This window comes from Drosophila guanche, unplaced genomic scaffold, assembly GCF_900245975.1.
Source record: "Drosophila guanche unplaced genomic scaffold, DGUA_6, whole genome shotgun sequence".
NCBI lineage: Eukaryota > Metazoa > Arthropoda > Insecta > Diptera > Drosophilidae > Drosophila > Drosophila guanche.
The window spans coordinates 8902527-8928953 of record NW_022995745.1 but is presented as its reverse complement, the minus strand read 5'-3'; the positions used below and the strand labels follow the sequence as shown (position 1 = coordinate 8928953).

The window sequence follows — 26427 nt, the reverse complement described above, 5'->3', positions numbered from 1 at the left end:
AAGAGGTGGCAAAATCCGAAAAATGTTGGAAAGCTTTGAATACAATGAAAATACGCATCTTCTACATGCTCAGATCAGGCTGAACTTTGTTAAAATCCCATACAAAATCGTATTTTTACGTTTTTTGCGGGACCGAAATTGATATCAATATCAAACGGCTCGAAGCACAGGACTTCACAAAAAGGTTAAGATATATCCAATGATGAGTTATATCGATATAGAACCCAAACGGCCCTAACTGAGTCTAAGTCTAACTGAAAAAAGGCCAAAAAATGGGGTCCATATGCTAATATCTCCGTATATTTCAGTCGTTGGACATGGGAGCTCTAAAAAGAAATCTGCAAACAGTTATTTAATAGAAATGTAACGTTTATATTTATACATATGTAAATTATATTTGGCTGAAAACAAAACTCAAAATTATTATGTTTAGCTAAAATACAACTAAACTTTATTTTTCGATAAATAAAAATATAAGTTGAGCCTTTTGTGCACCGAAAACAGGCAAATAAGAACCTTAATCAAAGTTGAACTTTGACTATTTATTTTAAACCTTTGATACAGTGCAGTATCATGGCATTGGTCAGACTAAACTTTGAAAGATTTTTCTGTTTAATTCAGTAAACTTTACGAAGATTTCTTGATTCGTTCAAACGTTATTAATTTAGCAAGCTGAAATGGCCGAAGTCCCCACTGTGCGTCGCCTGGCCATTAACTACAGCACCACAGGAGACATTATTTCCCTATTGCAGCTCTAAACCCTTCCAATGGTTGCTATTCGGCTCCACTCTGGTGGTAGCAGCCCTAGGAACAGATGAATGGGTGGAAAGCGCTCTAGCATCTCTCTCGATTTCTGGCCGATATTTGGCCAAGCCGAATCGAAAGCCAGCCAAAAGGCAAAGCCTCTGCTGCAACAGAAGGCGAGCTAGAACCCGAGGAACAAGTTATGGCTACACTCAGAGTCATTTGGAATTCATTTGGGGAATTCATTTCACGTGCGTGAAAATGTTTATGAAATTGATGACACCTCTTAGACAATGTTATTTCTTATTGATATAATTAAAAAGCGAAAAGGAAAGTTGTGGGACGAGTTTGTAAGCTTTTTTTCAAAGTGGCCGTATTGGGGTGGAGCGAATCACATGGAAATGCATGGAGAAGGGCAACCATGGTTACTAAACTTGCGATATAGTCGTTTTCTTACAAAATTGTACATACATACATTTGTACATCTACATCACTTCTCACGCCAACACGCTACTTTAGTTCGCGCCCCTCCCCTAGAGACACAGTCTCTCTAATTAATTTCTTCATTCTGGCTATAATAATGATAGAATCGGATCACAATTCAATGATTTGATAGATATGGTCATTCCCTACAGAACGGCGTTTTTAGTTTTCTTTCTTCAAAACTGTGGCTGTGGGAGACTCGCTCTTTGTGGAAGCGGGGCTCATTTTCGAAATACACTCGTAACAGTGTGAGTATACAGAAGTCTGGATGCAAAACTTGGTTGCCCTATCTCTTATGGTTTCTGAGTACTAGGCGCTCATAAGGACGGACAGACGGACGGACGGACAGACAGACATGGCTCTATCGACTTGGCTATTGATGCTGATCAAGAATATATATACTTTATGGGGTTGGAAACGTTTCCTTCTGTGCGTTACATACATCCTTTATTCCCCACAAATACAATATACCCTATTTACTCTTTAATATATATGTATGTTCTCTTTTTCGTTAACATAGCTGTCAGCTCGATGAAGCCGAACATGGACAGCACCAACTGCATCCTAGTGCAGGACGTCAAGTCACAGCCTCATGATCTGCGCGGAGGTCCGGGGGGCAAAGCAAACGACAAGAATGTGGGCGGGGCCACCGCCTATCCCACGGAGGAATCGATACAGACCAGCACCTCGGAACATGGCAGCAACGGACACGGACTGAATGGACCTGCGGTCGGTGCCGGAGGCGGCGGAGTAACAGGCATTCAGCAGCAGTTGCTTCTCCAGCAACAGCAGCCTCACTCGATCAACCAACCGCTGACGCCGATGGATGCGACCAACACCCAGCTGCAGGACCATCAACTGACCTACGGAGGCGGAATTGGCAACGTTATGGGTATTGGCCCAGGCTCCCTTAACGGACAAAAGCACAACATGCTGCTGGCCCAAGCGGGTGGCAGCGGGATGCACCACCACCAGGCGCTGCAGCCACAGCTTGGAGGAGGACAGTGGCCGCAGGTCGTTGAGCTAAAGGAGTTCAACGAGGTGTACCACGCGAATATACCAGCTTATCAGTTTTGGACTTTGGAGTTCCGCAACAAGCATCCAGCCTTTATTCGCTTCAACTTTACGCTGCCGTGGGGCGCCCACTTTGCCGTCTACTCGCGCCGGAACGTGGCCCCGTCGGTTACGCAGCATGACTTTGTGGAGTTCATCAAGGGCGGGCGTCTGGACAGTCACCTGCGGCACCGTCGCAGCCCGAGAAATGCCTCGACGATCGCCGGCAAAGACTGGGACGCGGTGTACCTCAACGAGCAGCAGCAGCACCTCCAAGACCGATTCGCGACACGGACAAGACCACAATTCAGTTACGAGGAGCAAGACCACGATGCAAGCAACGACGACCCCGACTCTGGCGAATTCTTCGATGTCGAAACGCCTCTGGACACGGCAAAGCACCTACAACGACAGATCCACTTCCAGCAGCAAAATCCACAGTACACACAGCATCCCCATGAAGTCAAGAAGCGCTCGGCTGTAGATGGTGGCGGCTTGCCCGCCCTCGACATAGACGCGATGACTGTGAACGTTTCGCTGCTGCAGTATCTTGACACTGGACTCTGGTTTATTTCCGTCTACAACGACGAGTTGGTGGCCCACTCCGTCTCGCTACTGGCCGAAGAGGCCGAAGGCGTCAGCACCACCTGCCCAAACGACTGCTCCGGTCGTGGAAGTTGCTACCTGGGAAAGTGCGACTGTATCGATGGCTACCAAGGCGTCGATTGTTCTAAAAGTGAGTCTCCGAATATCCGTTTCCCCCTTTTCATTTCTTTGTGTTTGGGTCATGCCATAAGTTGACCTGTCAACACCTCCTTTTCCGATACTCCGCAAAGGAAAAACCAAGAAGCCAAATCCACTCTGAAAGTTTTCGGCGGCTACTTAGACGTATTCCTTAAGGGAACAGTGGTTAGGGCTCTGGATTTGGTTTCTTTAAATAGACTCTGAAAATATTTTCATTTCCTCTTTAGTCTTTAAAAAACGGCGTATTTCGCTCACATACATAACAGTAGAGCCGCAGTCCTTGCCGCCTGTTACCAGCATGTTCACCTGTCAAATTTTAACCATCCTCGACCCACTGTTCAGGTTCAGATCTTATTTTTATTTGCTTTCCCCCTTTTTCCCACTTTTTGCCATATTTTTCCACCCCTTTTCACTGGAACTGATGCCTTCTATTTCCGTTATTTTGCAGGCGTTTGTCCGGTGCTGTGCTCGGCGCATGGCCACTATGGTGGCGGCGTCTGCCACTGCGAGGACGTCTGGAAAGGAGCCGAGTGCGACATTCCGGTTGGCGAGTGCGAGGTCCCCAACTGCTCCAGCCACGGGCGGTGCATCGAGGGAGAGTGCCATTGCGAACGCGGCTGGAAGGGACCGTATTGCGATCAACGTAAGTGTCAAGGTCTCTCCTCCGTTATGCTTACTTGGCATAAAAATGTTTGAGTTTTGTGTCTCTCCGGCCCTCGTTCTCTGGTTTCCAGTTTAGTGACCTGTTTCCTGCGTCCTGGGCCGATAAGAACGCCACTCCCGGGTAGGAATGGGGAGATGATGGGACGACTAAAGTGGATGCAAAAATATTGCAGGTATTATGCCGAAATCGGCTCATGCTCCTGCTCAATATCGTGAAATTTTGCAAAGAAATGCAAAACATGTTTCAGTCCTTCATTTAAAAGGGGGAGGTGGAGTTTTCTCGGCTCCAATCTACCCATACGAGTCTTTGAATGCTCCTGGCGTCTCGGCGACGCACACAGATTGAAATTTAAAAAGTTCCATGTAAAATAAAAACCTGTTGAATAGCTCTCAAGAGAAACAACAATAGAAACAAATTAGTAAATCGATTTTCAGGAGAAAAGTATTTTAAAAATACAAAAAAGTTAGAAAAGAGCCAGTGACTTAACCAACTTCAAAAGTATATGCATTTTTGCTTTGGAGGAAAATATAGGTTTATCGAATGTTGGGCTCAAGTTGGTAATACTTAGTTTTCAAGGTGCACAGAGAGATTGAGAGTTAAAGTATAAAACCAAGCAACGAGTATGTGAACTTTAATCCTTATAAAGTACATGCCCATAAAGCTACGCTTCTCCACTCTCCATCGCCGCTTACATACGTGTCAATAAAAACAATAAACACTGGCACTCTATCGTTCTGGTTCGTAGGTTGTAAAACAACCAACAACAAAATGCGAATAAAATGCAACATTCTACAATACATGGCTCCGAAATGCCTCTGTGTACCCCGTTGCCATATCCTTGCTACCATTTTTTATATGCTTACTGTGGCCTCTGTGCCACTGGCATACGAAAACAAACAGGGACACAACAAACAGAATCCGAAACAAAAACGGGAACGGGAACAGAAACAAAAAGAATAAAACAAATAATGAATGAGAGAAAACAGAAGACGAAGGAAAGGAAAACGTTGAGCAAACATAAAACGTATAAAATCGAATTTATATGTCGAAGGCATATTCCTCATACACATGCCGGGGGGTGGGTGTAAACAAGGAGCGAACTTTAAGTCGGCCCTGCCGAGGGGTCATGGAGCATTGAGTTTTGAGCACAACAAGCAGGAGCCAGCAAAAAATTGCAACAACTGCGCAAAATTCACCAACTTGAACTAAACTGGAATTTCATTTTAATGACCACTTTTGTACGTGTCTAACATACTTATCATGTTGTATGTGTATCAGTGTTGACCAGGATAAGAAACAGAAAGAAAGAAAGATGGAAGAAGAAGGAGCTGGTGGAAACATAAGCCAAATGGACACCTTGATGGGGCCAAGCTTTTTGTGTGGACAAGACTGTCACGACTCATTCTTCATTCGCATTCCTCTCGAAGGAGTCAGGGTACACACTCCATCAATTACACGATACAACACATAAAAAGGATAATATGCAGATGCTGTTGATCACTTTTAGAGCTCGGATCTGAAAATAAAATGTTGTTTTAATTATAGTTCCAGGATTAGGTTTTATAGCTCTGCACATTCGTGGGAAACATTCGATACTATCTATGGTTCATTTTGCCTTCTTTTGAGTGTTCACTTATCATACCGTTTGTCTGTCTTTTTCTTTGTACACCCACCTCAGAAATATACCTATATTCATATCTACATGGTGCATACGTGTGCGACTAACAAATGTTTTGTATTCTTTCTCTCCACCCGCTTCAAACAACCATCAACCAATCTACCATTCCCGAATGCGCCCTCTTCACCTGCGTCGCACAGATGACTGCCTTGATCCATTGTGCTCGGGGCATGGAACCTGTGTGGCAGGACAGTGCTACTGCAAGGCCGGGTGGCAGGGCGAAGACTGTGGCACGATTGATCAGCAGGTTTACCAGTGCCTGCCAGGCTGCTCCGAGCACGGAACATACGACTTGGAGACTGGCCAGTGTGTGTGTGAGCGCCACTGGACGGGACCGGATTGTTCGCAAGGTAGGTACCCTCACGCAGAACCTCGCAGAAAGAGTATCTGAATCTGGATATGGACATGGCCCTGGATCTGGGGATAATCTCAATAAAACAAGACGCTTACGAAGCCACAAAATGGCCAAAGGACACGTCTGCTTCTTTCATTGGCACGCAATCCTAATTTGCGTCAATTTTTTAGCACCAGCATGCCATGCAGGTGGTAATATATGTAGGTGTAGTCTCGACTGCAGACGTAATGAAGCAGAGCTTCATAAACATTTATTATTTATTTAATATCCAGGTTTTTCCCAGCTTCAGCTTCACTTTTATCCTTGGATGGTGCTCCTGACCTCCGACCCCCTTTTAGAGCTGAAACATATTATAAATTTTCGTCTGCGACTGTTAAAAAGTCCCTCTACGGTCCCGCTCCGCTCCTGAATAAGAACCAAGCCATAAGTTAAGGCACTAAATCAGTTAGCCGGGACAATGCTTAAGTCGATTCCTGAATGAAAAAATCCATAACCAATCTATAAAGGTTTCCACAGAAATGGGACAGATTGAACCCAAGAAAGAGTTCATCGAGGGGAACAAACTTTTAAGTCACATTTTTCAGTTATAATTATAAGGAATCACTCGGGAAAAATTTTAAATTACAAATAATTCCAGCAATAAACTCTAATTTCTATCGATTCGTGAATGAAATTAAAAATATATAAGAGAAATAATGAAAAATAGATAAACCATCTATAAATGTTTCTTGTCAAAAATTAAACAGAGAACAGAGAAATAATGAAAAATAGATAAACCATCTATAAATGTTTCTTGTCAAAAATTAAACAAATTCTGAACTAGCACAAGGCAAGAGCAACTCCTAACTCAGTTAGAAGAAAGTGTCATGAACGAACGCGTAGTTCAATCCACTCTAGATTTATTCATACACCATGAGCCCTTCGCATTTCTGTTTTGGGCATATGGCGGTATATGGGTGTTGGAGTGGCGGAGATTGTTGGCACGTACCACTTTCATGTAACATTTATAATGTTGTTTTTATGGTTCAACCGTTGTACGCACCTCCTGCCGTTCCAATTTAATTCCTGCTCCTCCTCCGACAACATGGCGATGGTTGGTCCTGATGGATGTCTTGGAGAGTTTTAATGAATTTAAACGAGCATATGGCCAAATGTGTGGAGCAATCACAACGAATTGCTAGACACAGACCTTAGCTCTGTATTATTATTACGTATACCTTAATAGCTTCTCTTTTTCTTCTTCACAGCTGTTTGCAGTCTGGATTGCGGTAGGAACGGAGTGTGCGAGTCCGGTAAGTGCCGCTGCAACACTGGATGGACGGGCAACTTGTGCGATCAGCTGCCCTGCGATGCTCGATGCTCGGAGCATGGTCAATGCAAGAACGGGACCTGCGTTTGTTCTCAGGGATGGAATGGCAGGCACTGCACCCTGCGTAAGTACAGAAATTAAAATAAAAAAATTAAACATTTTTAAATCTGCTGTGGCTGTTCTCTTTCCTTGGCGGTCTTTTGGGCTCGACCCAAACCCATCGATCATCCTTTGCTACCCGCTGCATGTCAATCGATTTCAAATACATTCCCTGCCAAGCGACAGTGGCATTGGCAGCAAACACAGTCGCTGCTGTTGCAACAACACTGTCGCTAAATGTCGGAGCCGGCTATCCAAAGCCAGCAAAAAATCGTCAGCAGAAGCAGTAACAACTTTGCGGTGGTTTTTCTAAATGCCACTTCCATTGCTATTGCCATAGCTATTGCAATTGCTACAGCCTTTTGCCTCTCCCTTATCCACAGTTCCTGTCCCAGTCTGAGTTCCTTATCCACAGTCGCTGTACCCCTACCTTATCCTCTATTAATGTTTCTGCTGTCATGTATTTGAGCAATTAGGTTATATTGTACTTGTTCTCGAAAGTATTTATGGATGTAAGGAAACGTTTCCGACCCCACAAGGTATATAAATTCTTGACTAGCGTCAAAAGCCGAGACTATGTATGTCTGTCCGTCTGTTCGTCTGTCCGTCCGTTTTGTTTGTCGGCTAGTACCAGAGACTATCAGAGCTGGAGCCACCCAATTTTGCATCCAGACTGCTGTGATAAGTGCATTTCAGAATTTGGCCCTGCCCCCTTCCGCTTCCACACAGGGCGAAAGTCTCTCATATCCAACATTTTGAAGATAAGAGAAAAATAAAAACGCCATTCCGTAGGGAATGACCATATCTACAGATCACCGAATTGGGATCCGATTGGATCATTATAATAGCCATATATGTAGATCATTAATATTATTTGCAGTGGCTAAACCCAACCCGTCCAGCAGCTTTTGTTGTTTTTTCACATTCTCTCATTCACACTATGCTTCTGCAGTGCGCGGCCGTTGCCTCTGCCGCGTCTCTGCCTCTGCCATGACTCTGCAGTGTGTGGCTCTAGGGAAGGGGGGCGAGCTAAAGAAGCGTGTTGGAGTGAGAAGTGTTGTCGATGTAGATGACAGATGAAGAAAAAATGTAAAATTTGACAAAAAACCGCTTAAGAAGCGTCTCACACGCCTCTTGTCGTTTTTTTTAGTTGTTTGCACATTCTTCTCTCATCCACGATCTGCTTCCTTTTTTTTGCTCAAAAATAAATCTCAACTTTAAATTGTGACTCCATCTTACCTAGAAAATACAAAAGTTATATTTATTCTTCATCAGTGAGACAAGAGCAACCATAATAATAAAAACAATTTAAACAAAAATGTAAAATAAAAATATTTCCTAGTGCAATTTATTTATATATATGTATGTACATATTCATTTAATATTGAATTTTGCATAAAGTAGCTTCTACTCCAAAGAAAAGTGGGCAGCCATATTCGGCAAATGAGTTCATCAAGAACATAAGCAATGAATGTTTTCATAAAGGCGTAAAAGATAAGAGATCGTATTCCTCTTATGCGTGTGGCTGCTGCTCTTGGCTATGAGTTTTATTTTTGAGCAAAAAATAAAACTCAACGACTAATTATTATTTCTTGAGTTTTACATTTTTGCTCATTATTGAGTGAGTACTAAGATATAACTCAAAATTAATCATTATATTGCGAATATTTCGATATAACTTGACAGGTAATCGTTAAGGTATAATTTTTTTATACCGCTTATAATGATTACCACCTGGTATTGTTAGAAAGGGGGTACTGGTGTGTGCAGTGTGTGTATGCACGCCCTTTGTTACACATGAAATGAGCCTTAATTAGACTAGATTAGAAACTATACTGTACAAAAAAATTTTCCTTGGGGAAATGGGCTTCCTTGATTTTTGAGTTCGATCCTACTCAGAGCCAGTTGGCATTTCACAGATTTCGCTGATGTCGGACCCATACTGTCAGAATGGGGAGCTGGACCATGCTCTAAAATTTGTGACAACTCTTGCTGTTATTTGCAATATGTGTGGCCAAACACGCACTCAGGATGCAAGAACGGAGAAAACAGGCTTAGAGACTCGTAAAGAGGTAGTCAGTTAGCCTACCTAAGGTAGTAATTTTATGCACCGCAAACTTTTAACATAACGGAAGCTGGGTTAGCAGGGCTTTACCAGAACCGTCTCTCCCTTTGCAAATGACACATGTCAAGTAACATTAACTTTGCGTGAAATGCTATCGTGGGACAAACAAATAAAGGCCAAACGACGAGAGAAGAGGGAAAAGAAGAGCAAAGAGTAAAGGAGACAGAAAATAATCTATCGGTAGGCTACGTATGGTTGGGTCTTTATGTTTGTCGAACATTCCGTTGAGTGTTCGCTGATGATGATGACGCCAAAGGTTTACTTTGCTTTTCCTTCTATCCCTTGCTCGACGGAGTGAGTGTGCAAACATTAAAATTATTTTTATATTCATGATGTCGACAATGAGGTGGAACATCTAGGTGTGATGGTGGATAGATTGGTGGACTGTAATGTTATCATTCAATTTGAAGGCCCAGCTTTCGGGAGGTGTACTCTGTATTAAACCGAACAAACCATTTCCAAACTGGAACTCCACTTAACGTGTAGTCTTATATTAATATTGCAGCCATTTAAGGTATTTGATAGATAATCCGGCCACAGGTGTTAAATATATTATTTTTACCTTTATCTGGGTATTATAATATGGTTTTGGCATAGCCGATGGGCGGTGCGAACAACATGGGCTTTTGCCAACAACACCAAGCAACAGTGTTCTCCTTAAAAAATTTTTAAATATTTATTTTTTAAATTGCCATTTTAAAATGCTCTTACTGATCGAAAATCATTAATATCGAATCCCTAGCTGGCTGCGAGAACGGCTGCTCTCGACATGGACAGTGCACCCTGGAGAACGGCGAATACCGATGCGACTGCATCGAAGGCTGGGCTGGAAGCGACTGCTCGATAGCCCTGGAACTTAACTGCAAGGACAACATTGACAATGATGGCGGTAAGTGGGGGTAAAATTTAATCATACACTCCTGTTACGAAGGTCTTTATCTCCGTTTCCAGATGGGATGACTGATTGCTCTGACAGCGAGTGCTGCTCGCATCCGGCCTGCTCGGAGCACATCATGTGCCTGTCCTCTAACGATCCCGTAGAGGTGTTGCTCCGCAAGCAGCCGCCCTCGGTGACGGCCTCGTTCTACCAGCGCGTCAAGTTCCTAATCGAGGAAAACTCTGTGCAATCGTACGCCCACATGGATGAGTACAGCGAAAAGTAAGTGGCCAACCATAGCGATAAGTAACCCCCTACAAGACTATACCAAATAGAGATGGCCCATTTATCCATATATCTCAATATGTTTACAAATATGTACATAATAGATACGGGTCTAATTCTTAGTGCGCAGTCTAGGCCTACAGGGAAATATAGACATATAAGTTACAGGTTCTTGCCCTCCATTGAGCGAATCTAGCACTTCCTTCCTGTGTTTGAATCTATTGTTTCCGTTACCATTAACGTTTCCATTTTACGTTCGCTATAAGTTTAGTTGGTGAATCGGTTGCAGGCCGCGGCGTCATTCATCTTGCACCTAAAATGAGAACGTAAGGCAGAACGATCTGCCCGGCCCGCAGATAATTATAAACTTTACATTGGAATCTCGTTTGAACTTTTTCCGTTTCGGTTCTGTGTGTATTCTTTAAGCTTTATGGGTGCAATGAAGAGAAAAAGCTCAAATTATTTACATATATGGATGTTCCTATATGTGTGCCTATATACATCCGTATTGAACACCATATCGATCTATATATTCACACATGTACACATATTAAATCTTTTTATCTTATGCTTTTCACCAAAATAGTTTCCAAAACAGAAACCAAAAAAAAAATTTATTTTGTTTTTGTTTACCAGTTTTTCAACTAAATACACTTCAAGTAGTCTCAATCAATCAAAAAATCGATCAAATTGAAAGCAAAAAAAAATGAAGACCAAAGCTAAAAAGTAAAAAATCTTAACCCATTCACATTCCCACAATCCCGTACGCCTCTCTCCCCTCAATGAGTCTATCATTTAAGCGCTAAAAATATGTTAAAATGAAGAAAGAAAAAAGACAAATTGTTTAATTTTTGGCGTTTTCTTTTCTCTTGTTCCTCTGAGTTCCGGTTCCTTCTGTACCTGCATTTTTTCGGGGATATTCTGTTGATATCTTGAATTCTGTTTGGGATTTCTGTTTTATTTTTTCGTTGACTTCCGAATAAAATATAGAACATATTTGGAGATTTGAGCTTTTTCTTTTCTTGCCTGCCTGGGATCGGATCAGATAAAGATCAGATCGAAAAAGATAGAGTTATTTGTATTATTTTGATTATTTTACCATTTAGTTGATTTTCTTGATTTACGTATGCGAAATATCAGTAAATATTTCATTTCGATTTGATTCTTCGTTTTAATTTTTTCAAGCCAAAACAATTCTCTCAAACAAAAATAAAAAATTCAGAGCAATACGAGAAAAGCCAAAAAATCATCAAAAGCGAATATATAATGATAGCACTTAATTGAGTATGTGTGTTGTCTAGTGTACTACCCCTTGTGTTCGTCTTACCCAAAAAAAAAACCAAAAAAAAACAACAATAAAACTTGAAAAAAATGAAATTAAATTCTATAAAAGACGGATATATAAGACTAAAGAAAATCTCTACGATAAGTATATGTATGTATGATCTCCAATCATAGTCCTAGCTCTAACTAAAGCTGCGGTCAAAGACCTAGCTAACAGTTTGGAAGTTTACTTTATATTTAATTTGCTTTCTGTTGATTTCCTTAACGTTCAGATTACCTTTGAAATATATATTGCAGATAGTGTATACATATATATATATATTTATAGTTCTTGAATATTTAGCGTGAACTCTTTTGTTGTTGCTTTGATTTCGATTTCGGTTTCCATTTTTGTTACGATTACATCCCCGGATAATAACTTCGCTGATGCCTAGATCGAATTGAGGATTCCCAAAGAAAGGTGGAAATATGAGCGAATCGATTTGATTTATTTGACTTCATAGTCAACGCGTAGTTTCAGTTTCATTTAAACTTTCATTTTCCTTTCATTACATTTTGTTCGTGCATTAACCAACTAACCATACTAAACCAACCAAGATGAAACCAAAACCCTAAAGATGTCTGCCGAACTCCGTCTCTGTCTTCGTCTTCGTCTTCGTCTCACCATCAGACTAAGTGTGTTTGTCAAATGTGTTTTTTGAGTTTATTTTTTTATGTGTCTACTGTTTTTTTTGTTTTGTTTCTTTACTCTTTCGTTCACTAAGCTATACAAGTAAAAATCTCAACTTTAGGTATGCTAAAAGTAAAAAAAAAATATAAAAAAATACCAGAAAATTATTACAAATTCTTAAGCAATATTAAAGTTTTAATAATTCGTTAACGAAACGCATTTTTGTCTTTTAATTTCTTTTTTATTGTCCTGTCAATTACTTGTGTACTGTCCTACTCTGTTGCTGTGGCTCGATACCTTCATGTTGTGTGCTAAAACAAAAATCAAATCTAAATCGTATTTCAACACCAACCGAAATGCATTTCCCACATGCAAATCAATATCCAAATCAAAAAAATAAATTTAAAAAAAAACCTACGTTTTCTACCCGTGAATTTGTAGTCTCTTCTGGAGCTCGTTCACACCTTGGTAAGTCAAAAAAAAAGTACAAATAAAAAACAAAAAACACTTGAAAAAGAAACACAGGTGTAACCATTTGGGTTTCCCAAACAAAAAAGAAAAACCAAAACAAAATTCTTTGTTATAGTCGCATCTTCTTCAGTTGATTCTGGATTTTATGTTACCCTCATCCAAACATCCATCCATCCATTCATCAACAGAACGCATCTTGTACCCGACTAGTTTGTTCGATTTCAGTTCTCATAACGTAAAATGCATCCGAACCGCAAGGCGATTTTTTTTCATCCCACAAGTTAAGACGTACATACATGTATCATATTACCGAATCCCATCCGCTGTCTACCCGATCTTTCCCTCTTATTTACAGCTAACAACAATCTTAGGGATCAGAGCTTTTTCAAAGCTCCAAGATCAAATAAAAATACTCAAAATCGAAGTAAAATGTTATCAAGTAGTCAAAGAAAGAATCACAAAGTCACAAAGACTTCCTTTTATTTCAAGTTTGATAGATGACAATTTTCCTCGAAATCTGTTACAATATAAAATATGTATTACGAGTTTTCTGTGATTTCCATGGCCAGTGGTAAATGGTCATCTGCATCTTTTGCAAGCATTCGGCTTCCTTTCAGTTGTAATTACTTTTCAAATGAGCCAGATATGTAGACCATTCTGCTCCCATCTCCATTTCCTGCTTTCAGCTCGTTGCGCTTCCCTTGCTTGTCCTATAATGCCATTTTGTTGATTTTAAATTACATTTTGACATACGAAAACAAAAAACTCAGTTTAAAAAAATATCGAAAAGTCAAAAGCATTCATGTAAATATAACACATCAACTAAAACTGCAACAACAACAACAAATACAACATACAAAAGACAAGAAAATAAAATAATAATGAAAAATGCATTCATAATTTTGTACCTCACAGACCCCCACTGTACTTGTACCCCACTACCGCGCACTTACATTTCATGGATATATTTTGTTTATTCTTTTTGCATATTTTGTTGTTAATTTCAACTTTTTTTTAAGGAAAAATGATAATTGAAAATAGCCGAATATCGATATATGGATATGTATATATCCCCCAAAAATATGTATAACATATATATATATACTATATATATATATATATATATAATTGTATGTGTTATGTGTACCGTGTCTATATGTGTATTTAGTTTGATTTCCCATTTTTGTTTTCCGTTTGCCAATCAATCAATAAACAGTATTAACACTCACACTAACCCAAAACAGAAACCCATCCGCCACAAATCATCCTGATATCTATCTGCCTATTCAGTTAATGCCCATCGTTTTTCCTCCTATATTTTCTCATTAATTTGGCATGTAGTCTCTTGGAAAGGAATTTTTCATTTCATTTCCTAGACGTTCTTTAGACACTTCACTTCAACAATATTTCTCTCTCTATCTGACTATCTATCTCAATCACAGTCTTACAGTCACTTACACCATATCGTTTTTAAGTTGTTTAGCCCATAATTTTCCACTTTCTCTCAATATTTAAGTTTCCGTGTATTTTGTTTGTTTATATTTTGTTTGAATTTGATCAAAGCTTCTTAAGGTAAACAAATCTCATTAAATGTGAATCACTTTATTAGTTATCTTTTTCGATTACCGATTATATGTTATCTGTTTATTTTGTGTTAAGAAAAAAAAATAAATAAATTTAAAGAAATATGTAAACAAAAACAGAATCAGCAAACAGACCCCGATACCAGAGAGTATGTCCTCACTTGCTCGATCTACCAGTTAGGTATTCCTTCTCCAAAACCCAAAATAAAAACCTCCCGCAGATCAACATCTGACAGAAATGCAGCTGTAAAAAAAAAATCAAAAAATATACAATCCGAGTATATACGAGTCCATACTTAAGCGAAAAACTCAAGTAAAACGAAAGCAAACATCTTTATATCCCTATATGTTTCAACTTAAAACAAAAACCAACAAATATAACAAAAAAAAAAAGAAAAGATCAAAAAGTTAAAGACAGTAAAAATATGAAACAAATAAATAAATATCCCAATAAACACCTAAACGTATCCCTAAATGTCCCTATTGTCTGCGTCTAAGCCATTTGTTTATATGTTTTCCAAATACAACAAAACTCGCCCACACAATCGCATAAACCCACCCATCCATCCATCCATCCCACCGCCAACACAGAGATATCTCCATTAAAGCTGTATAAAAAAATATATATAGCTAAATAAAAGCACACAAAACAATTTAAAAAAATAAGCAAGGAACAAAAATTTGTTTTAAAAAATTCAGAATGCAAATTATTTTATCAAGTTCTGTGTTTCTTTGTTCGGTTTCCATGCTTTAATTTTTTAATTTTTTCTACTAAATATCTTTGAACTGTCTGCGCTAAAAGGTGGTATTTTTCACGGCTATTGGGAAAATGTGATAAGCGTAAATTTAATTATGAGAAAAGAGTAGAGGAAGCCTAACTTCGGCAGGCCGAAGCTTGGAATACCCTAGCCTTGTGGTATGTACTTGCACCAGGCGGTCTAAATTGAATAGATATTTGTGAATTTATGCATATAAAAGCTTTTATATGAATCAAAAGCGTGTCCCATAATATACAATACCGAAAACCCTCTGCAGCCCAATGAAAACTTCAATTCTACACGACAATCAATGGAACTCTTCTCGGTAAAGTTTGAAGCCCCAACTAGGATAGGGTATAAAAATGTTTTTATTAAAAAACTGTTTTATGTCCAACTAAATCTAAATTGAAAAAATAAAGAGCCTTAATTTATAATCGATCACACCGGGGCAGGGCTGGGCGTTGAGCCTTCAACTAATAAAAAGATAAGTCCGGCTAATGAAGTAACCCTTCGCTAGAGTTATTGAATAAAAAACCATCGCCATCTCTGGATATTGTTCCTTTCAATTGGAATAACCTCTGGGAACCATCCTCCTCGATAGCAAAAACCAAAGTAAACCGCAACCCGAATGTAATCAGCTTAGTGCGTTGTGCCCTGTTTCTGCGATACATACTACGTACCTTTCAACGGCTCTTTCGATAAAGCTAAAGCCAGCCATAATGATATAGGTTGAGGGAATAGCTTAAGTATATATTTAGGCATAGTCACTTATGCTCTATTCAACTTTTTGTTGCAGCGCACGGTAAATGTCTCCTCCTTTTAGCAGTTTGTTGTCCCTGCTATCCTTGCAGTCCTTGAATTGCCATCTTCCGTCTATCCTGTTGTGGTGAGGCAAGCATGCTGCACACAGCAAAGTGTGCTGCGAGTATAGTGTCTAAAAGGGTGTTGAGGGTACTCGTAGATGTTGTTCTTGCTGTTCCGTAGCCTGTGTGCCAGCCTTCGCTACCGACACCACGAGCGCAACGAAATTACAGGGCAATAGCGCAAGAAACCGAATTTTCTGAAAAATCTTTCCCACATTTCATGCCCTCATAGCTCCTCCTATATCATATATTATATACTGTATGTACATATATATATATATATATATATATATATATACATATGTATGTATATGTTGTACGTTATTTAGACTTTAATAACATTTTATTACTTACACGAAAAGGATAATAGGGTACTATGTCTTCAAACACAAATTGTAAATCTAGAAGAAGGATCTGTTCAAAATATCATATATTTACATATGTACGTACATACACACTTTTCAATTTACTTCCAAAGAAAAAAGATTGAAAAAGTATCATTGGATGTTGACGTTGAAAGGACTATATTTAAAAAGATACTTTATGGGTTATAGACGCATCTTCATAGCCATAATACACTCTCGTCTTCTTAGATATTATGAGGAAAATAAGAAAGAAACCGATGGCATCCTGTCATAAAGGATACCATGAAGTGGGAGTAAAAGAGGGACAACAGATGATGATGCAATGGAAACTGCGTGACTTGGCTCGAATGCTTCTTCTTGTTCCCTTCACTGCTGTAATCGTCACCTTTACGATAGAGCCAAAGTAAATGTGATACGGGTATGTCATAAGAAAAAGCAACGAAGCAGAATATAGATGTGTCGGAGAGTGAGGCTGCGGGCGAGGGGAGGGAGGGAGGGTGTTTGGAAGACGGTGCGTCGTCGACATCGTCCTCGTCTTTGGCATTGGATTAGCTTTGTTTGCCTCGTTTTTGTTGCTGCTTCTGCTGGCTATTTTCCTTTTACCTCTTTTCTTTCTTGGGTTTCTATAAATTATTTTTTTTTTGTGTTGTGCCTTTGTAGTACTCAAGTGGCATCTTTTTGAAAAGGGATGGGGCAGGGACTGAGCCAGGGTCTGGGACTGGGATTGCGACTGCGGCATGCGGTAGAGGATCAGGAACAATGGGCCAGCGCCATCAGGCGCCCTTTCGGCCAGGTCCATTGTAAAAAGTTCTTGCTACTTGCAGACGCGAATGCAAAAATTGTTAACAATAGAAAAAAAAAAGAAGAGGAGTGGCCCAAAAGTAGGCGAGGCGAGAGTGCTAAAGGAAGTGGCAGTAGCAGGAAGCAGCCATAACCAGAACGAACACTTGAATGAAGTCGAAAGTTGGCTGGCGGACGATGAAGCAACGATGTCTAAAAATTAAACATTAAACAATGGCGGAGCTACTATAGATTACTTCCTGTTTTGGCTTTCATTTTGTTTTGTCCAACAACTTAAAGGGAGGAGGAGCAGTGCTACGGAGGAAATGCTGGTGTCTTTTCTTGTTTCACTCTGAAGAAGTACGTTCAAGGATCTAGGCCAGTTGACTCCAACGGCCTGCTGACGGACTGGTGAGGTGTGGCCGGTTTCCCGTTTAAGTGGTTTCCCTGCTACTCTTTCAATTTATTCTCTCCCTAAAAACTCTCTCCTCCTCTTTCGTCTCTCTTCTGTGTGTGTTTGTGTGTGTGCACCACAAGTCGGACACATTTGTGTATGCAAATCCAGTTTCCTGCGTTAGGGCTATAGCTAAACTGATTAGTGTCAACTTGCCAGAATACATCAAGTGGATGCTGTGGAGAGTGTAAAGCAATGAAAGTGGAATCCCTTTTCCTGCTATATTCTACTCCTTTTGGGGTTCGTAATCGTTTGATCCTTGATCTTTTGCGGAGAAAAGGAAACATAAATGGTTGACAAATCATACTTACACTCAACCAACACTAACAGCAACCAGTTTTTCCATCATAACTTTTTCTAATATTTATAGAATATAACATCCCAAGCATCTAAACTCATGCGTGTATCGTATATAAATATAGAAACAAGACCATCTTTCATCCATTGTTGTTGTGGATGTTTCTATCATCATCATTAGGCTCGGCTGCGCTATCGTATAGAAGACAGCATACCCTTGCGAAAACGACAAATTTACAATGAAAATTATAGTTTTTAAGTTTTTAAAGTCATAATTTCGGTAAAAGTGCCACACAAAAATCTAATTTTTGCATTTTAATGCTCAATATTTCCAAGACGTTAAGCTAAACCCATAATAAGCATTAATCGGCTTATCATTCAGATTAACTAAGTTCTTTAAAATTTCTTAGATGATACTTAAGTTATATGAAAAAACAAACCGTTACTTCTAAAAAAGGTATAAAATGAAGTGTAATGAACAGTTCTGGCCAGCTCCAAATACGATCAGCGCAGTCATAATCTCCATGTATACATGTATACATCAAAAACTTAAAGCCAATCTCGCATGTCATCCGAAGTGGGGAAAAAAGTGAAATAAAAACGTTGTGAGGATATAATACATAAATACAAACGTGTGTATATAAATATTTATATATATTTATATATAAATGAGAGAGATAGTGAGAAAGGGGTGGGGGGGGGGGCGGGAAATGGAAGGATATAGAGACGAAGGAAAATTAACAAAGAGAGGAGTTGTATTTTGCCATACATAGCTATAGTCTGCGGTCGACGGCTTCAACAATCGCAGGATTCGCGGCCATTTCCCATGTGCTGTATAGAGAGACATACATATGTATTAGACATATTTGAGTGTGTGTGTGTGCACTCAATATAATTTAATATTTTTCGATAACAACAACGGCAGCTGAAAGTAATTACTTTTATGTGAGATTAGATATATTTATGTCTTTGTACAGACAGAGAAAATACACGCATGCACCACATCTATTTAGGCTGTGAGGAATATGGTAAAGGAGGGCATGGACTACAGGGGACTAAAAGGATATAGAGAGCTCGTTGCATTGCGGTCTCCACTCCATTTTTAATGGCCTGCGACGAATCGTTTCAAAACACAAGAGAGAGCGAGATCGGAGCCAGCGGAGCGGTAGCGTCTACTACCTTAACGGCACCCCCACCCCCTGCGGCAGTCATAACTTTGAAATAGGGTTTGGTGGTTTTCCGGGGGATCTCCATCACCCTTCGGCCTGGGCTTAAGTTTTCGTTATTGTTTTGAGGGTCGAGCACCGCATTAAAGTGAAGAGCGAACTGCAAAACTACAAAAGTGGGTTTCGTTCTCGCTCTCTTTTTCACTTGTTTTTATGCGGAAGGGAACGGAAGGATTGGGTTCATAGTATAGGTTGGTGCCACGGTGCAGCTCTGTAATGGCTTAATATAACTATAAAATATATGTATAGGCTGTGTGCCATTTTGTTGGCTGTCCAACTGGCATGAGAAACTGGTGGGCAGCGCTGGCTTTTGCCATTACCATTACAACATTGCATGCGGCCGTTGCGACAAAAGTTGATGAAAAGTGTTTTGATTGCAGTATAAAATGGAGGAAGGCCCCAGTAAAACCGCCACCAGCACCTTTTCAGGAATTATGTGAAGAATAGCGATAAATAGTAAAAGAAGGAGTAGGTAGCCTAACATATAAACTCTAGGTCTTAGGATCGGATTGAAACAAAGGGAAATTTAATTCTTCAATCTTCAAATAGATGCAGATGATTATGTAGAAACATAAATGTATGTTTGTACATACCATATACATATACCATATACCACATAGTACATACAGTTGAAACACATGTACATATCATCATACCATACATCAAATGTATGTATGAATCGGTCGGACGCCTGCTTAGATAAATAGAGTATATTGTATTTGTGGTAAAAAAAAATGTAGCACACAGAAGAAAGGTGTCCGACCCCAAGAAGTATATACGTGTATTCTTGATCAGCATCAATAGCCGAGTCGTTATAGCCATGCCTGTCTGTCGTCCGTCTGTCCGTCCTAATGAGCGCCTAGATCATATGACATAGAGAACATCATAACAGATAGGCCAACCAAGTTTTGCATCCAACCTCACACTGTTACAAATGTATTTCAAAGTTTCGCCTCCACAAACGGCTGTATCCACAATTTTGAAGATAAGAGAAAACTAAATGACATTTCGTAGGGAATCAGATCACCGTATTGGAATCAGGTTAAATCATTATGTCATCCGGAATGAAGCAGTGGCGACGCCCGCCCCTTCCAGCAGCTTTGTTAATTTTTTGTGCAATATCTCGATCCACACTCTGCTTCGTGCACTGTGTGGCTCTAGAGGAGGGGGACGACCTAAAAGAGCGTGTTGGCGTGGGAAGTGATCTAGATGTATGTTCATGCAGAAAAAATGTAAAATGTTAAATTCGAAAATAAAAACAATAAGGTACAGATATACTGACTGAGTACCGGGTATAAAAGCTGTGGCGCATACGAAGCGTCCCACACGTTCCTACTCGTTTGTATTAATTTATCATTCTGCTCATACTTCTTGCTGTCAGGAAATCGATAAAAAAGCGATACGTTTCATTAGAACGACTCTAATCATCTAGCGGACGACTCTTTTGGATACACTTTTGCTCTTTGTGTGTTTCCCGACCCTACTTCTGTGTCCTTTCCCTCCCATTTTTCCTGGGAGGGCAGCAGTGAAAAAGACGACTTTGTTTTGTGTGAATCAAATTTAACAGCCAATATGTGTGGAAGGCACGATATATGTACATATATGTACATATGTAAGAAGGCTAGCTCAGTATACAAGCGCGGAGCACCCAAAAAGAGCAGAGAGCAGAGATCGGATAATAATAGTAATTGCATAAGCCGTTAGAATATGTTAATATAATACATTTAATCACTCAATAAACTATCCCTTAAATAAACCTATCCCACATGTATGTACATATGTATGCTCAAGGCATTATCCGCCAGGTGGCGCCATAGCTAATTCCCCGTCCAGATGCAGATGCAAGCGGAAACGAAACGAAACTGAATGGAATAAAACGGAAATATGATAAGGCGTACGAGTATGGGAATTGAGCGAAAGGAGAGCCGCAACACACGAACGAAAATAAAAATGCTGCCAAAACCTAAACTAAATTGAAATGTTGAAGCCAATGAATGACATTTTATGCAGGCACTTGGTGGAAACCCTGCACCCCTTCATCAACATAGCCTACGCTTAGCGACGACACATTGTATGGCATTTGCATATCGTCTCTATCTTGGACTTATTCCAGGCCCCTTCCCTGCTACTCTGTTTGCAGCTTTTATGCAAATTTACAAAGTGCAAATTACACGCTACTAAAGGCTTGCTTTTGCTCGCTCTGTCACTCTTTCTCTCCTTCTCTCTCTTATCGGTCGGCGCGACTGCTTTTTTGTTTGTGTGTGTTCGCCAGTGTTGGTAAATGGAAACTTAAAAATTCTATTCAAACTTTTCCAAACGCATGCAGCATGCGGCGCTGCTTTGTGTGTTTCCTCTTTCCAGACCCAAATGTATTCACACGCCTATCATCCTCCACCGACGAGTGGGCCCTCTGCCCGGCAGCTGCTATTTATTTATAATATGGAGCTCTCCTTTCATCATTCACTTCGTTGGAACTTTTACAATGGGCAGGAGAGACACAACAGCAGCCCTGAATGACAGGTCAAATGTGATCGATCTTCCATAAAAAGTACTGAAATAATCCAGTGTGCTACACCTTTTCGAAATACTCATATGTACCATTCATACTCATTTAAATATTTACATATGTATGTACATAAGACCACTTCAGGAAAAAAATAGGAGGTGAAAATGCAACAATTCTGGACACTTCCACCTGTACTTTCCTTACCGTTTGAACAGCTCCCCTGTATCCCACTTCACTCGCTACTGTATTTCTTTTTGCTTTATTTTATGTACCTTTTAATGAATAAGGGTGAAAGATGTATACAAATAACATAGCAAAAGTGCAGGAAACATTTCATCAGCCATCCAAACACGCACAAAGCGTGTAAGAGTGCATCCGTAAAACCCTTATGCTACAGTCCCATGCCCATATCCCCGAGTCATAGTCTCAGTCCCGTTTCCAATTCCCATCCCTGGCTGTCGCCACATAAAGCACATTAATCGTGGTTACAAAAGCGCAAAAGAAATGTGTGGCCCAGGGTTCTTCTTCTTCGTTGATGTCGTCGTCGTCGGTGCATTGCTGAAAAATTTTTCAAAAACTGTTTCAGGCTAAATGAACATAAAGCGAACCACTCAGCTCCCAGGCCCAGGCTCCTTCTCAAACCACTTTGCCTACAGCTTTGGCTTTGTTTCAGAAGCATCTTTCGAACTGGTTCTGGCTCTGGCTTTAGCTCTGGAATCCTGCTCCCCTGGCCTGCCCGTCGTGGGCGTCATGAAAATAAAGCCAAATTAAAATTATATCATTTTTTTTTGTACTGCTGCTGCTTTTGGCTTGGCACTGGCGCTGACGCTGACGGTTTTGTATGCACAAAAGTCATGCTAAGTCGTGCTCAGTTTTTATGAGGGGAAGACGACCACGATGACGATGGAGACGGAGACGCCCCCACTTTCTGTGTTTGGCTCGGGGTGAAAATTAATGAAAGGCAGCTGCTTCATGAATGAGCACAAATCCACCCATTCCATGCCTCCTTCTGACGGGTCTGCCAGAGCTCAAAAAAGCAAGAAATTAAATGCACTTCCCTTATGCGCGATATTCTCATATTTTTCAGCCCTCACGGCCACCTCCGCTCCCCGCTAATAATGGAAGTGCACTTTTGACAAAAAAGGTGCAGAGGTGACAATGTCTCGTCCTGGTACAGAGTCTCCTAGTCCCAGTCCTACTTCGCATCTTCGCTCTCATCCTTCTTTCATTCCTGCCTCGGATCCTAATCTCGGCCCTGGCCTCCTTTGTCGTCGCGTTTATTGCTCATTCATGGCATTGACGATTAGGCGGAAGGTGGACATTTATTGTGGAATTGTTTTAACTTCATTGGGGTCTCTCTCAGCGTAGCGGTAGTCCCCCGATTGCTTTTCCTGAAACCTCAATCTCCTTTTATTCCTTTGCTAAATGACTTTATTGCAACATCATTTTGAGTGGCCATCGCTGATGATGGTGGGCTGATTGAAAGAGGCCGTGGGGAGGGGTGGTCGTATTGTGTGTTTGTGGTAGGATAACCATATCTGACCCATATCTGTCAATTTGACAACCCAAGTAGATGAGTATAATTCCTAATTGGACGGCTACATAAAAATTTTGTAGATCGACGCTCGATTCTAAAAGGAGCATCGAAAGAGACAAATCGTGGAAAGAAATAGAATAAAGTTAAATAAAAGAAGATCATCGAACTCTCACATGTTTGACTATGCGAAAAGAAACAAGTAGTCGTACAATAAACGAAGGAGATTATATTGGCCTCGTTTTCTTCAAGTCTTTGATATCTTTCGCTGGTATCCAGAATTTTAATTTCGTTTAGATTAAATAAAAGTGTGTGTGTTGGGCAAGTTAATAACATGCAAAAGTAAAATTATAAGCCGAACGAATTCCATAAGCTCGAAGCCGGATTCAAGAACCGATTCCTCTATGTTATTTGTGTGTTAGTGAACTCGTTTGGATTCACACACTCGAACCCAAGCGGACCGATTTTCAAACTATTTTTCGGGGAAACACTGCCACTTACACTCATATTTTTTGTTTAATACTTTCAATTAGTTTTTCTAACCCCACCGCTCTGAGGACCAGTTGCAGCACGTAATATTGTGGCAGGTTGTTGTGATGCACATTTCGATAGTCAAAAAATCAAAGAAAAACGCCTCTCATAACGAAATGAAACCAATTCAATCCGAAACGAGACGAGTCGAAAGGGCGAAGCGAAGCCAACCAGTTCAAATAAATCAAATAAATAAGAAGTGAAACGAAACGAATAAAATGCGAAATAAAAATCAATGGCACTCACCACTTCAATGAATTGGAATACACATGCACTTATAGTCGCAAAAACGCACACACTCTGACATAGGGATACTTACACACGTGTAATTTGCTTCTCGGTTTGATTTCAAATAAAATGTTGCTTTATTGAATCGAATTGAAGCAGCAAAAGTGAACGAAAGTGGTGGAAAGTGAACAGAAATTGAACGACAATGGAGACGCTATATTGAAAGAGATGGGCTGTGGATGTAGACGTTTCACAGTGAGAAAAAGAGAGAGAAAAAGTTGAGCTGGATTCGTCTTTTGGCCTCCACTTGGTCAATTGCAATTAAAAGTATGTGAAGAAGTTGGCCACTGTTCAGGAATTGCAAGCGGATTAACCGTTCCCCAGACCTTCCCTAATAAAATTGCAACAGTGCACATAAAATTCTGACCCATGTACTGTACATTATGTGTTTATGTACACCCATGCTCGCACACACAAAAGTAAGGAGGATGGGCGGGAAAGATATGGGGGTTGCCAGAAAATGTGTCTTGGGTCTCTTGGATATGGGAGGTCATCAGCAACAGCAAGCATCCATAGAGATGAACGGAACGAAGCCTGAGGGAAAGAGTGAGCAAGAAAGTGAAATTAATTATAAGGGGCCAACTGCAGTCCTGTCTCGGACCCAACACTATTTACATGATGTCGTCGTTGGAACTCTTTCTAATTGGAGAAGGTTTTCTCCTAAATTCTCCTAAACTCTACAGTAAATAGTGTAAACAATTGCGCCAGTTTCCGATATCCTTGGCCATTTTTGCTGGCCCTACCCTGTCCCATACTGTCGTATCCTGTCCATGACTCACTGCGGCATTTTCTTTCAAGGTTTGCCATTCAGCTCCAGTGTCGACTCAAGAACCATTTTAGTTTTCTATAAGTATATTTGTAGCACCCCTAGCATCCATTGAAAATATAAAGCACATTTCATGTGCTCCCTTCTCTTGACTTTACTCATAATAAATTGGCAAACTTGAAATCGGATAGCAATTCATTGTTGTCTCTTTCTGCGACATGCAGCCCTTCGACTTTTGTGAGAAAGGAGAAAGGACGCCATCTGCCGAAACCAGCTCCGCTAGGGTTATTATGGTTTGCTTTGGGAGGAGTGCTCATTAAATGGAAATGCAAATGTAAATTATACTGTGAGACTACCACAGACATCTTCCAAGGGTACTTACCCCACCTATTCACTCCGTGAAGAGTATCGCATTACAGCCGATTGACAATTCAATGATATTGTACATTAACAGTTAAGAGTTAAGGCCAAAGTGTGACCCGCCACATGCTTTTTATACCCGGTACTCGAAGAGTAAATAGGGTATATTGTGTTTGTGCGACTAACGGTTGTATGTAACGCACAGAAGGAAACGTTTCCGGCCCCATAAAGTATGTGTATTCTTGATCAGCATCAATAGCCAAGTCTATATCTGTCTGTCTATCCGTCCGTCCGTCCGTCTTGTTTGTCGGCTAGTTCTAAGAGACTGTAAAAGCTAGAGCCACAAAACTTGTTCTTCAGACTGCTCTATGCTCACACTGATACCAGTGTATTTCCGCCCCCACAGAGGGAAAAAATCTGCTGTATCCACAATTTTGAAGATAAGAGAAATCTAAAAATTCCGTAGGGAATGACCATATCTATCAGGTCACCGAATTGAGACTAGATTATATCATTATCATAGCCATTATCATAGCAGAGGCTCCGTCCAGCAGCTTTTTTATTTTTTGTATATTATCTCATTCCATACTCTGCTTCGTGCAGTTTTCTGGGAGCGAGCTAAAAGAGCGTGTTGGCGTGAGAAGTAATGTAGATGTACATGCAGAAAAAATTTTAAATGTAAAATTCAAAAATAAAAACAATAAAGTACAGATATACTGACGGAGTAACGGGTATAAAAGCTGTGACGCATACGAAGCGTCTCACACGTCCCTCCTGTTTTTATTTACAATTGTAACTTTTATCTTATAGATTCAGCGTTTTAATTTTATTCTCTCAATTATCTTTGGTACAGTTATCACTAGCCGCAACTATCAAACATTTGAAAGAAATTTCACAAATAAAATAATAAATTCTTTTTATTGAATATTATAATTGATTATAATCAAGTGCATGTCAATTTAAATTCTCTGATGGAAAAAATTGACTTCTTAGCTGACTGCGGTGAGCCATTGATGGTTATTAATCGGGCTGTCCATAACAAACCTTCTTATCGAATTACCGATATATTCATAGATAGAATTAGCTTACATTTATACGATAACCTTTAACATATTAAGCCATAAAGATAAAATATCACACACAAATTATATCGCTAAAGATGCAGCAAATTTTTGTCGATCTCAAAGCTTAATAATTAGATCAAAAAGATCTTGCAGCTGTAGAAAACAGCAATGACATTCTTTTCTGATATGAAACGATAAGAAATATTCCCTG

General features: G+C 40.0%; 1 protein-coding gene across 2 annotated transcripts in view; it reads left to right on the top strand.

The window, feature by feature from the left end:
- Positions 1-26427, top strand: part of LOC117581484 (teneurin-a) — a 111687-nt gene that overhangs the window by 61057 nt on the left and 24203 nt on the right. Inside the window, exons 4-10 of one of the 2 annotated variants that reach the window (XM_034268726.1) lie at positions 1748-3016; positions 3473-3667; positions 5507-5716; positions 6969-7154; positions 9997-10143; positions 10206-10413; positions 12812-12838. In XM_034268726.1, the coding sequence (XP_034124617.1) occupies positions 1748-3016; positions 3473-3667; positions 5507-5716; positions 6969-7154; positions 9997-10143; positions 10206-10413; positions 12812-12838 (2242 nt within the window). The remainder of the gene's footprint in view (positions 1-1747; positions 3017-3472; positions 3668-5506; positions 5717-6968; positions 7155-9996; positions 10144-10205; positions 10414-12811; positions 12839-26427) is intronic. The other variant, XM_034268727.1, reaches the window with a different exon arrangement.